Source organism: Sminthopsis crassicaudata, chromosome 1 (genome assembly GCF_048593235.1).
Source record: "Sminthopsis crassicaudata isolate SCR6 chromosome 1, ASM4859323v1, whole genome shotgun sequence".
NCBI lineage: Eukaryota > Metazoa > Chordata > Mammalia > Dasyuromorphia > Dasyuridae > Sminthopsis > Sminthopsis crassicaudata.
In genome coordinates, this window is record NC_133617.1 from 738,294,087 (window position 1) to 738,307,336 (window position 13,250).

General features: G+C 45.1%; 1 protein-coding gene across 1 annotated transcript in view; it reads right to left on the reverse strand.

The window, feature by feature from the left end:
* Window positions 1-10,527: 10,527 nt before the first annotated feature.
* FLNB (filamin B) overlaps window positions 10,528-13,250 on the reverse strand; it is a 131,244-nt gene continuing 128,521 nt past the window's right edge. The window contains 2 exon segments of the mRNA XM_074284281.1: window positions 10,528-10,678; window positions 10,680-10,735. Of these exon segments, the coding sequence (XP_074140382.1) occupies window positions 10,547-10,678; window positions 10,680-10,735 (188 nt within the window). The 3' untranslated portion in view covers window positions 10,528-10,546.

The following is a 13,250-nucleotide window of genomic DNA, read 5'->3' on the forward strand; positions in this document are numbered from 1 at the left end:
TCTAGTTCTGGATGTGACTGGCATTTTCCATCCTATGACTAATTACTTTTTGTGGGACTTAGGGCAGAACACAAACTCTGCCTCAGTTTCCTTATGTAATGAGGAGACTTCTAGGGGCCCTTGAAGCTCCTCCATCTATGGTCCTGTGGCTTATCCTGAAGGAGTCCTTTCCCTCCCTGAGTGTGAGATTCCCTGTCCCAGACGGCAGCACAGACTTGTCCAGGGGAGCCCCACAGGGAAGCCTGCACTCTCTCCAGTCCCTGACTCTGGGTATAGGACAAAGCCCGTGCCCTCCCCAAGAGGCACATCTCTGACCAGTCACCCCATGAACTTCTCCTTGAGAAGTCCTAAGAACCAGAAGAGCTCTGACCACCATATTCCCTAATTGCCATGCAGCCAATGAGGAATGATGGGAAAATGGCATCTTTCAGGTCTAACTGTGTCTCTGCCTCAGGGAGGCAAAGTGATGTGTGCCCTACATACTACAACTCTTAGAAGCTGGAAAATAGGATTCAAATCCCTCCCTCCTCTGCCTCTGTTTCCCTGTCTCTAATTCAACAATAATACTTGCACTAAGGATGTGTCTTTGCCTCTTTGTCACTCAGACCCCGGGCATCCCAGGAGCCTTCCATGGAGGGCATGGAGAGGACCCCACACTCAGCACCAGTGCTGACCAAGGTCCCGAGCTGTCCTCGTCTCCCTGCCTCCCGTGCTCCCCAGCTCTGGTCCCTCGGGCACAGGCTTTCCTGGGGGAACTTGGAAGATGGAGCATGAACACCTCACCTTTCTATGGCCTTCAGTTTCCAAGAAGGGCTTTGGAGACACTTCTCATGATGAACCTTGTCTAACACGAGGTCAGTCAACAAACATTAAGCACCTACTATGTACCTGACTCTGTGCTTAAATGCTAGGACTATAAAGAGAGGCAAAAAGAATTCCCCTCGAGTTCACTATCTAATGGGAGAAGACAACATGAAAACAACCTAGATATAGAATAAATAGGAAATAACAGAGGGAAGGCACCAGAATTGGGGGGTGGAGCATTTAATTCCGGGGAACAGCAGGAGACTCAGGGACCCGTCATTGTCAGCGTCAAAGGTGGGATTTGAATCCAGGTCTTTCCCAATCCTGGGAGCTCTTCTTGTCGCACTGCACTGCAGGAAGGGACAGAACAGAACCCAGGGACAGAAGAGGCTGCTGGGAGTGGCTGACCCTTCGCAGATGCCCTTGCAGCCCCCAGGTGGCGCTCCAACCCAACTTACGCCATGCATTCTGGTCACCCAACCACAGGCTCTCCGTTTTGGCAGAAACCTCAGAGACTTTATAGGGGAATAGCTCTAGAACCATTCCAGACTTCAGAAGCCATCCTGTCCACATCTGTAATTTTACAGGTAGGGAAACAAAGTCCCAGTGAGGCTACAGAGGAGTTTGAACTTAGTTCCTTAAACTCCAAAATCAGTTCTATTGTGCTACCTGAACCTAAGCAGACATCCTCCTTACACAACCCCCAGAAGGGTTACTCAACATCCAAATCAATCCAGTAAGTATTTATTAAATGCCAACTATATACCATTCACTGGTAGATGCAGGGAACAGAAAGACAAAGAAAATCAATTAATTGTTGCTCTTTCTCTACTAAAAGATGATAGGGAACTCATCACCCTCACTTCAACTCAATTTCCTTATCTGTAAAATGGGGCTAATGATAATCTGACATTTTTGTTTTATTTTTGATCAACAAACAAAAAGCATTTGTTGAACACCTACTGTGTACCAACCCTTAGAGACACAAAGACAAAACTGGAGGGGTTTTTTTTGTTTGTTTGTTTGTTTTTGTTTTTGTCCTGTAGGTGCTCACATTGTACCAGAATAGTGATTCAGCAGATGAATCAAGGAAGCAAGTATTTAGTAGGTGCCTACTGTATACGAGGTGCTAAGGTTAGAAATACAAGTCCTAGCCTTCAATGACCTCACATTCAACAACTGTATGGTGTCCTCCATCTAATCTTATTCCCATTTTATGGATGAGGAAGGAGAACTTTTCATCTCACAGACTTGTTCTAAAAACCTAACGAATTTACCTAAAGATTTTGTAAAGAGTCAGGAGCCCTGTCCATGGCTCAGAATGCTGAGTCCGGGATCCCTGTGGCTCCCAGATGTTAGAAGCTCCCCAGAGTCTCTTTTTCCAGCCTCCAACCTGGGGAGTGAGGGGAGAAGCCCCTCCCCACACATACACACACAGCCCAGCCCTTTGCTCCCTTCACTTCCACCCCTCTCTGCCCCTCCAGCCAGGCTTGGCTGTTTCCAGCCTCCCTCTAAATGGCCTGGGGTTTGGAAGGATCCACAATGAGGTGAAAGTGGTTAGGGAGGAAACCATGCCTTCTTTGAGTTTCAGCTCAGGCTGAAAACCACAGAGACCCATTGAAACATGAGCGAGGATGGGAAGGATCAGTTCTGGGAACCCTGGCCCCTTCTGCCCCATGATTTGTCCCCAGAGAAGGAGCAGCCCCAACAGTGCCCACAAGCTTAAGGGGGCTAGGGCTTGGTATCTAGTCTGAGGGGATCAGTCCAATGTCCTACCCCAGGATGAATTTTGCTAGATGGGACAGGCTCCCCCGGCGGGCCACAAAAACCCGGGGAGAGCCCTCTCAGGAACCCGAGACTCAGCGAGCTGCCAGTTTTGGGCTCTGCTCTAATGACTAAGAAGGCCCAGGGGAAGAGCAAAGGGAAAGAAGGTGTGGATGGGTGGCGCAAGGTTACTCAGATAGCTTTATCTTGCACCTTGTCACTGCTAGATAACGGAGTCCAAAAGAAGCAGAGGCTCTTGGTCGGGAGCCAGAAGCCAGACTGTAAATTCCAAGTCTCCTCCCTGCTTTCAAGAACTCTGGAGAGAGGAAAGTGGAATGGGGTGGGGGAGACCTCGTGTGGAGGACCGACTCCATGAGCGCTGAACCGTGGGCCTTGGGGCCGGGGCAGAACAGGCCAGAACAATGTGAAGAAGGGATCTTTTGTTCCCGAAAAGCCTTCCCACCAGCAGTGGGAACAGTGTACATTTATGAGATGAGCCGGGGGAGCACAGACACAACCCACTAGACACACCAGTAATCCATTTGCCCTTTAGTCCACACCCCTCAGTGGGATTTCAGCAGCCCAGAGCCAAGACCTTTCCATCTTTCTGCGGGTTCTCTTTTAACTGCCTCATTAACAAAAGACCCCAGTAAGCCCCTTCTCTCGGTGAAAGGGTCTCGCCTGTGGGAGTCTGGGACTCTATAATAAAACCTACAGAAGAACTCTTCTCCACCTCCCTCTCCCCCGCCCCACAGAGTGGGCCCGGGGAGCCTTCCCAATAGCCCATATTATTGGCTTGGCGTTCTCTGGACAGTTGGGCAGCTCTTGGGAATCTGGGCGGCTCAGAACCGCCTGGGGATGAGCCAATGACTTTTGGCCGTTGGACTAGACTTTTTTTTTTTTTTTTTTTTTTTTTTGCTTTTTTTATAAAAACACTAGGGTTTTGGCAAATGCTGGGCTCACATTTTGCCGTTAGCATTCATTATGTTGTGAATTTCAGGGGGAATTAGATCCTTATGGCCTCCATTAATTTAAACTAAACACATCAGAATGTTGCTTTTGAGAAACTTTTGATGTCCCCCAACTCAGCATGTGGGTCAGTGGCTGGATGTTTATAAATTGAACTGCAAAAAGAGCCAAATTAATAAAACCATTCTTTTTCTGGCAGTCCCGACAGCCCAGCTCCCTGTGTCTCAAGGAAAAATCCAGAGCTTTAATAAGAGAAGGGTTTGGAGGCAGAAGTATTAACCGCCCCAAGGCTTCAGGAAGTTTTTCACTCAAGTAGGTGGTGGAGGGAATTGAGCTTCAAATCTCTAGTTGGGAAAACCCGAGTTCAAATTCAGTAGCAGCATCAAGACTTTATGATGAGTGGCCAAAGAAGAATTCTGTATTAAAGGCAGGTGGGAGCCATGTTGCTTGAGTTTGTATCTGATCCTGAGAGTGAGGGGGAAGGTTTTTTATATGGAGGAGTGGAGTCCCATGACTTAGGAAAATAATTTCAGCAGCTGTGTGGAAGTGGACAAGAGAGGGCTCCGGCTAGAAACAGAGAGGCTAATTAGGTGCAAACAATTAAGAGGCAATGGGGGCTGGGATTAAAATATTAACTGCATGAGTGGAGAGGCAGAGGCAGAAGGGCCAGACCTGGGTAGCTGATCAGGTGTTGGGGTATCTCCCTTTCCCAAACCTTCTCTCCCTATTCAAATTCACCTCTGAGGAGGGTGTGCATGAGAAAGAGAGACGGCTTTATGCAGTGGAAATGGCTTCTGTCAAGTCATCAGCTAGACAGGATCAAACTCCCCGCCCTCTGCCAGGGCTCAGGAAGGCCCAAGTTTAAATCTTGTCTCACATGGCTTACTAGTCGTCTACCATTTAACCTAAGTCTGCCTCAGTTTCCTCATCTGTAAAATAGAGACTATCATCACAGCACCAACCTCTGGAGGATCAAATGAACTAATATACAGCAAGTGTTTTCTATTGAAGCATTACATAAATACCACGGTTACCCAGATTCAGCAGGATGTAAGCTTTTTGAGAATGGGATTATTTTTTGTCTTCTATGGCACTCCATTAGAGCCCTTCTCCATCAAGGAATCCAAATAACCAACAGCAGGTTCAGATTTCTCTAGCTGGGCAAGGGCAGGACGGATTGGGTCTCACCCTAAGGGTGACCCAAGCTGAGGCTTTAATTCCAAAGACACCCCAGTGTCCCTCTAGCAAACATTTCTCCGCTTTTTCCCTTCTCCCGTATCTCCTTCTCATCCCCCTTTTCTCCTTCTCTAGCAAGGGAAGCTTTGTTCAGCCTGAGACTTCCCAGGCAAGGCTCAAAAGGTGGAGGCCTGGAGAATGAGAACACGGGGCTCAGAAGGCCACAGGGAGAGAACAATGGCGGTACAGTCCTGGGGAAAGTGACCTGAGGTGAGGAGACTGGCAGGAGAGAATCTGGGAGCCCCTCAGCTTGGCTAAAGGGAGCATTCTGGGATCCCAGGATCAGAGTCCGCAGGGACTATAGAGGCATCTGAGTCTGGCTTTGTCAAGAAGCAGGAGAAGGGTGGTAAAACCTTGGAGTCATAGACATCCATCTGGAAGGAACATGTTGAGCCATTTTACAGATAAGGAAACTGAGGCAAATGGAAGGGGTTTTTATAAGGTCACACAAAAAAGGTGGGAGAAAAATCCCAGTGGAATCCAGAGACTCAGTGGAGCTAGTTCCTAGACAGAATATGTTGTGCACAAGGAATCTGCCCTGACACAGAAACTCTCTAACTTGATGGCTGGACAATCCTTGTGTGCCTTTGCCCAGGCTGTACCTCATGCCTGAATGCCCTCTTTTTTTTTTTTTTTTTAAACCTCCTCGATCTCTTCTAGGCTAAACTCAGGCAACACTCTGACATGAGCAATGGACACCTCCAGAAGATGGAACTTCTTCCTGTCCCCAAATGATGAATTAGTATGCATTTCATATTTACTACCTGCGTAAGCATAATTTCTCCCCAGCACTGGCCACTGGCAGAGGTTCTGAACCTTTTGTCAGAGGTACTTACCCCTTGGGCAGTCTGATGAAGCCCGAGGGTGTCTGCTCAGAACAATGTATTTAAGTGCATAAATTAAGTTACATAGGTTTACTCAAGAAAATGAATTATACTGAGATAATTATAAAAGTTTTTTTTTTTAATAGTTCACAGACAAGTTCAGGATAAGAACCCCAAATCAAGCCCCTAGTTGATTCTTAATAAATGGGGTTACATTGAAATCAATCATTCTATTGGGACAGGCTGAGAGATTTGGGACAAGATTGATGGTATTTTGTTCCCTGAAAAGGGCTCTCTGCTTCCCTGAGTGAGTCTAATGAGGTTCAGATATTCTCTGTACAGACAGGGAGGCCGCTGGAGAGTTGCCCTCGGCAATAGAACCAGTTTGTCGAGAAGACCCTCAGAGATAGGAAAGGGGGGGAAGGGAGGCAGGTGCCAGGTGCTCCCCCAGAGTGCAGGCTGCAGCTGGTGACAATTACTCAGTTATCACGTCAGTGATAATACCAGGCATTGTTGGGGAAAAGCTCTTGCTCTCTTTCAACTTTTACTGAATGCAATTAATAAGAGCCTTTCTTGGTCATATTCTCCAAAATTTGATTGGGAGTTGATTAAAAACAGCCTGACTTTTTTTTTTTTTTTTTTTTTTTTTTTTTGCTCCCTTTCTCCCATCCCGCCCCACTTTGGTCTCCCCAAAATGACCCGAGAATAGCAGCAATGTTTGACTTCAGCTTCCTCTGGAAGAACAGTAGCCTGTTCCTTAGGGAACAATGACCATTCCCTAGAGGGGGAACATTCAAAACAACCGACCAGCGCTCTCTGGTCAACAACCTCAGCAGTGCCTGTGCCAAGGCCCACAAAATGCCAACAGGCCAAGCTGAGGATGCCGTCCACGAGGGAGGGCTTATGGGAAAGGGAGCAAAAGAAGTTGGGCAGAACAGGAAAGCACCTGGCATTTGCCTCTGGCTCCAGGCTCAGGTTTCAGAGGTGCCGCTTCCTCCTCTTCCAGGACTGTTTATATCAACATCTGTCAGCTCCCCTAGCAACCCAGAGTAATTAGGTCAAGGTGCCCCCCTCCCGGCTCCAAGGTCCTTCCTATTGATGGATAAATAAGTGACCAACCCCCATCAGGTGGGGAGCTCATCTGGGGCACTTGGTAGCTCTTGGAAATGAAGGCTCAAGTAGGGGTGCAGCACCCTGGAGAAGGCCCATGCAGTTGGGAATCAGTATGGTACAAGGGAAAGAACAGTTTCTTCAGTCACAGGACCCGAGTTCAAATCCTTCCCCTCTTCGGGAAAATAAAAGGGATGGAATTAGAAGGCCTAAGGCCCCCTTCCACCTCCATCACCAAACCTTTATTAAGCATCTACTCCATATCAGAGCTAGGGAACAGAAGCTAAAAAGGGGGCAAAGGAAGTCTGTCCTTGAGCTTACATTCTCCAGGGGAAGCACCACATACAGTATGCATACAAAACCAATGGAGGTAGTTTGGAGAAGGGGAGGGGATCCTGCTTCCTAAAAAGCATTCTCTATCCGGTGAAGGGAAAGAGGAAACGCACTTCAGGGATGAGGGATGGACAAAGGCCAGGAAGGGGTGGGTTTGGCTGCAGCACCTGGGAAGCAAAGAGTGATGGGACAGGAAAGCAGGGCTGGGGCCAGATGGAGCTTTCAAAGTTTAACAGGACACTTTATATTATCTTACTTGAGGTTATTATTAACCCCATTTTACAATTGAAATCAAGGCTGAAAAAGTGACTTGTCCCCTAGTGTTCGAGGCAAAACTCCTAAATTTCTGATCCCAACTAACACTAACAATTACTCACATTCATATAGCACCTACTATGTGCCTGCCAGGCAAGGGTAGAGCATCTCGGGGCTCTTGAGCTTTTATCTCGGTTCTCAGAGGCTCAATCAATCCCAATCGCAGCCTTTACCAACCTCAAGCAGCCACCAAGAAGCCTCAGGAAGGTTCATACAAAGGCCACACTCAGGAGAAGCATTTCCCCTGGCTTTGAATCCCAGGCTCACACCTCCTCCCCCACAGTCACCATCTTGGAAGGAAGGTTTCTCCCTCCCTCAAAGTGTGATTTCCTGCTTCGCTGTCACCCATAGTCCACAGCGTGAGCTCCGGAGAGATACTAAAGGATTGAACAATTAGCAGAGCTTTGGACCCCAAACATGGGGATCTGCTTTTCTTTACTCCACCCAGGGTTCTGTGGGGGGAGGAAGCTGACTGTTGGTAGAAGTGGGTACTTAGCATGAGGACCTTCAGCTCCAGCTGGCCAGGCACCTGGGGCAGTTTGTACTGACCCAGGATCTGATGGCACAAATGCTCCAGTCTCCTAGTTTCCACTCCCTGTTCCTGCCTCCACCTGACCCTCCTGATTTCACTTCCTAAACCCAGGGCTCCCAGGCCCAATTCACAGTAAAGCTTTCAGGAAGGCCTTCCCAAGGGAAGTGAGGAGGAAAAGGCACTTTGGGCACAGAGAGAAGGAAAAGGAACAAGCCTTTAGAGACAAAGCACCTACTGTGCATGCGGCATTTTACAAATACCGTCTCAGGGAGGTATTATTCTCCCCATTTCGCAGATAGGGAAGCTGAGCTAGAGATTCAGGGACTCACTCAGCTATGAAGTATCTAAAGCCAAACTCCTCCTGAGCTCAGCCCCCTTCCATTCCTCTATCTCTATGCTGAAACACGACCACATTTCGCATGTGACATCCTTATGAATCCTGGTACTTTGGAAGCCACGTAGCGAAGGGGCCCCTGTTCCTGCCTTCCATCTCCTCCGTCCAGAGCTGGTATACACATACACAATGCTGGTGAGCTCCTTGAGAGCAGGCACTGATTCTGCCTTGGGATCCCTAAGCACAGAGCATGTAATACTATTGGCAAGCCAGAAAATGTTCAGGCTCAGGAAACCTATGGTCCCAGATCCAAATCCCTGGGATTCAGATCTGCCTCTTCACACATGACTCATTTAATTCCCCAGGCCTGTTTCCTCATCTGAAACATGAAGACGGCTGGAACCCGAGGACCAGATTCAAACCCCACTTCTGACACTGTGTGGTGTCCACTAGATATTTTTCTGAGCTTTGGTTTTCTCATCTCTAAAAAGAGATTGGACGTGATGGCCTCTGAGGTCCCCTGTGGCTAAAGATCTGTGATCTACAGAAACAAAGACCACATCTGGGTGTTGGGAGGAAGTTTTGCTCTCCCACGTGGTCAAGATAACAGAGCCGATTTATCTGGAGCTTCACCTCCTCCTGCTCTCCCCAACCCTGGCCTCTAGACATTTCAAGTAAAGAAGGGCCCCCGGCTGGAGGTCCTGCAGTTTTCCGAGTGATATCCAACCATTTGAACGATTTCTTCAAAGACAAAACACATCAGCAGTTGAATTTTAGGGAGCAAAGATTTTATTTTAATAAGTTATAAGATATAATTTTACAATCCTGCATTTGGTGCCAGTTCCTCTTCCATTTGCTAGTTTACAAAGTTGTGAGAATTTCACATTAAGGCACGGTACACAAATAAAAGCAATGGGGCACCCTGGGCTTTCACCTGGAGCCATGTTCCCAGCCAACCCATCCTGGTGATGACAGAGCCCTAGTCGGAGAGATAAGGTATCGTGCCTCAGGGTCTGTCCTACAGGAGCACCTTCTTCCACAGGGCATTTTCCCCAAACGTTGAAACTCATCAGAAAGTTTACCAGGTGGCCAAAGTTAAAAGAAAATTGGTATCCAATCATCCCCTAAAGGTTGGGGGACCAGGAAGGGAATCTGGGATTTGGGTCTCAAGTTTTTCACAGGAATGGGATGAAATATTGCAAAAGTGGTCCCGGGGAAGGCGGATCATCCTGGACCAAGAATTCCACAGCCAGTTTTTGACCAGCAGCATGATGAAGTCATTGTCCCTCCTTTAACACTGGACTGTTGAGTTCTTCACAGAAAGTTCAATTCCTTACTACCTGTTACTAAGAACCACAACAAAAATGAACCCCCCCCCAAAAAAAAGGGTTCCTGTTTTAGAACAGAGTACTCTCTGCAGTCACAAGCCTCAGAGTCTGAGTCTTCACACTCGGCTGCAATTTGGAGTTTGACAAAAGTTAAGTAATCACCACAATACAAGCCGAATATGTGCAACAAAAAAAAAAAAAAAAAAAGAAGGCTCTTGGGTTGGGATAGAGAGTAACCTTTGGCAAAGAGGCTGCTGCCAGAGCCTGTAGTATCTTCCCACTGATCAATGGAACCTAAAGGTAAACACAACAGTTGGGACTCCAGGAGGAAGTAGCAAAGACATGGGAAAGCCAAAAGGGGCCTATCTGGTCTGTTAATAACTTAACAGACTTGTCAAAGAACATAAGAGAAGAGCCTCAGGGAGCGGGCTAGAAAGTGTTAGTGTTAAAACAGGGGTAAATACCTTAGCGGCCCTTTTCATCCCATTAGGCACCAAAATTGATTAATCTCATATGTGTACCAAGTTTTCAACCCCATTTCCTTTTCATTAGAAAAAACAAAAACACCTTCCCCTTGGTAAACATGATCTATAACAGTCCAAGAGAAAACCAGTAGTTTCAGGGTCCCCAATCTCACTTTAAAAAAAAAAAAAAGAAATTCCAGTTTGGGTTCATGTCCGTTTCCTTGAATGATTGCAGTGAGATCAGTGTGCGGGCCCCTTCACACACATGATCTTCAAAGGTTGGTTGTGAAGGGCAGGACTGAGAGGTATCATTGGAATTGAGTGCACAGAGATGTACATTAATAACATTTGAAATTTCTAAGCTTTGAGAGTTTGAGAAGTCTCTTAAAGGAATAAAAAGTTTAGCATTTACTTCTGGACGTACTTAAGTATGAGCTGCATATTTAGAGACTACGTTTCGTTTCCACGAAAGGCCCATAAACTCTGTATAAAAATCAACATTACAAACAAGGCATTTCATTTTAGGACCTGCTTTAAGGTACTGTGATATGGAAGGGACTTCCCGGAATGTGCTCCTCACCCCACTTGACAGCCAAAACATAATCCCCCTTCTCCTTGACAACATAAGTCACATTATACTGCTGGTTTCCTACATGTTTCATAGACCACTTCTTCACAAGGTGTGGTCGGGCCATGGACACCATTCAGTAACATATTGGAACCTAAAATACAAAAGAATCAAGGTTAAGTCACAGTGGAATTTAAAGTGGTAGGTATGCATAAAATATGCAATGATAATAATATAATAATAATAATAATCTTGGTGGGGTGCAAGAAAACTGGAATACTCAATTGTTGCTGATGAAATCATTTTGAAAGGTAATCTAGTTGCATGTATTTAACCTTTATCAGAGAACTTGCTGTTTTGGAGAGTGGGGGACAGAGGGAAAAAAATTTAGAACATTTTGCAAAAATGTTGAAAACTTCTCTTTTACATGTATTTGGAAAATAAAATACTATAGGAAATAAAAGGAAAGGTAATCTGAAAGTACATGAAAGGGTAATAATACTTTAGAGAAAAAATTCAAAAGGTAGCCCAGTATCTGAATACTGGAAGGTAACACCTGTTGGACTATTTATAACCCCAATTCAGGACTTTCTTGGCAGAGATACTAAAGAGTGTTGCCATTTTCTTCTCCAGCTCATTTTACAGAAAAGGAAACTGAGGCAAACAGGATTAATGAGTTAATGATTTTCCTAGAAACATAGCTCTTATATGTCTGAAGCTAGATTTGAAGTCACTCAGCTGTTCCTGACTCTATATACTGTGCCATTTGGATGCCTTAAAGAGATGATGAGTAAGAAAACTCTCCAAGGGAAGAGAGTAAGAGAAAGACCACTCAGGAGGAGGAGTTGGTCAGACCACATCAAAAGTTTCAGTTGGGTTGTCAATAAAGTTGGAAAAAAAGGGTTGGGAGAGATGTAGTCATCAAATTCAGCATTTAAAAATCTGTCAGACTAGTTTCAGTTGAGCATGGAATCTGAAAGCTGGGTTACCTGGGCTGAGAAAAGTGACTAAAAAGAGGAGAGACTGCCTTTCCTAGAGGTACTGCTATGGAAGGAAGGAGAGATAAAGAAAGATACACAGATATACTACTGTGACCAGAAAAAAATTTGATAAATTTACAAAAGCAAAAGTGAAAGAAGCAGAAACTAGAAACTCAGAGACAAGCCAAGAATTATTGGACTCCATTAAAAATGTAACCAGAGAAGGGATTCTTGCCCCCCTTATTTCGGGAGAACAAAAAAATTTTCTAGAGCTATGGGACAGAATTTATAACTACAGCATCCACAGGACACTAACGGGTGAAGATCATATTCAATTCCCCCAGATATAGTGTTGTCAAAACTTATGACTGAGGGACGACTACAAGCAGTTCAAACCACAATACAAATGAAAACACACTGGATTTTCATTCAAGATCAGAAACAACAGTAAGTTCTGGAATATGGTACATGAAAAATTCTGCTTCAGCTCCCTAACTAAATCTAGAATATTCTACTGAAAAATAAGGCTATCATTTAAATCAGCACAAATTTCAGAAATTCTTAAAGCTAGGAAGAACCTTTTAGAGAGAAACCAATCAGAATAACTGCCCCCAAGGTAAAGCTAAAGGCAGTGGTTTAAACAGAATAGGCTGCCTGGGACCTGCTTCCGGCCTCTATGAGATGGCGGATCAATTGGAGGGTTGAAAAGCAAATAGGTTATTTGGATCCTTACCTTTCTCAAGAAGTAATAAGGGAGAGGGTGGAGCCAATGGGGGAACAAGAAGAGATGACTGGAATGAACTTTGATTATGGGATGACTGGAAAGACCCAATACATGACAGGGAATGGCTTAGTGCAGCACACCCACAACTAAACTGAGTCACAGGAGACAATAAAGTGCTCAGACAGGTGAGAGAGCTTCCCTTAGGCCGTTTATGAAAGCTCTTATTATATAGGTTAAAAAAAAAAAAAGATGAGACAGTAATTGAAAGAGAAATTCACCATAAACTGGCCCTCAAGGAACATTTCACAAGATAACAAATATATACAGATAGCAAAAGGAAGATAATAGCCCTGAGCTTGGAACCCAGCCACAAGGAAAAATTTTTTTGGAAAGGGAGTAGGCTGAGAGGTCAATGAATATATTGAGTTATGTCCCTTATTTATTCAGCGAATCACAGCTGCATATGCACAGTGAACTCACTCCCCATAGCCGTCAGTTTCTTCAAAATATTGATATTTTTATGGTTCTGGGGGCCCCTGTGCCCCACCTTTAGACCAGGAATCAAAGAATCATAGCGCTAATATAAAAAGACACAAATCTGAAAAAAACTTAAATGCTAAAAGCTGGTGAAAAGCTGAATAAACAAAAATATCCTGCCATAATAATAACATTAAAACTAAAATATGAGAAAAGTAGACCCTACGAACTCCCAAGAAGACAACAGAGGCAATATGTGGGACAAGGATAGACAAAACTGTACTCACGCATGGACAAAATGGTACAAGAAAAATCAGATCAAAAAAGGGGGAAAAAAATGAGAAAAAACCAGCAAGCAAATAATTTTAAAAAGAACTTCAGAGTACTCACAGCCTCATGAAAGAGATTACTAATAATAAAAAAATTGCAAATCAAAAGAACGAAATTAGCAAAAATGATTTTAAAAAAAGACCATGGTATATTGAAAG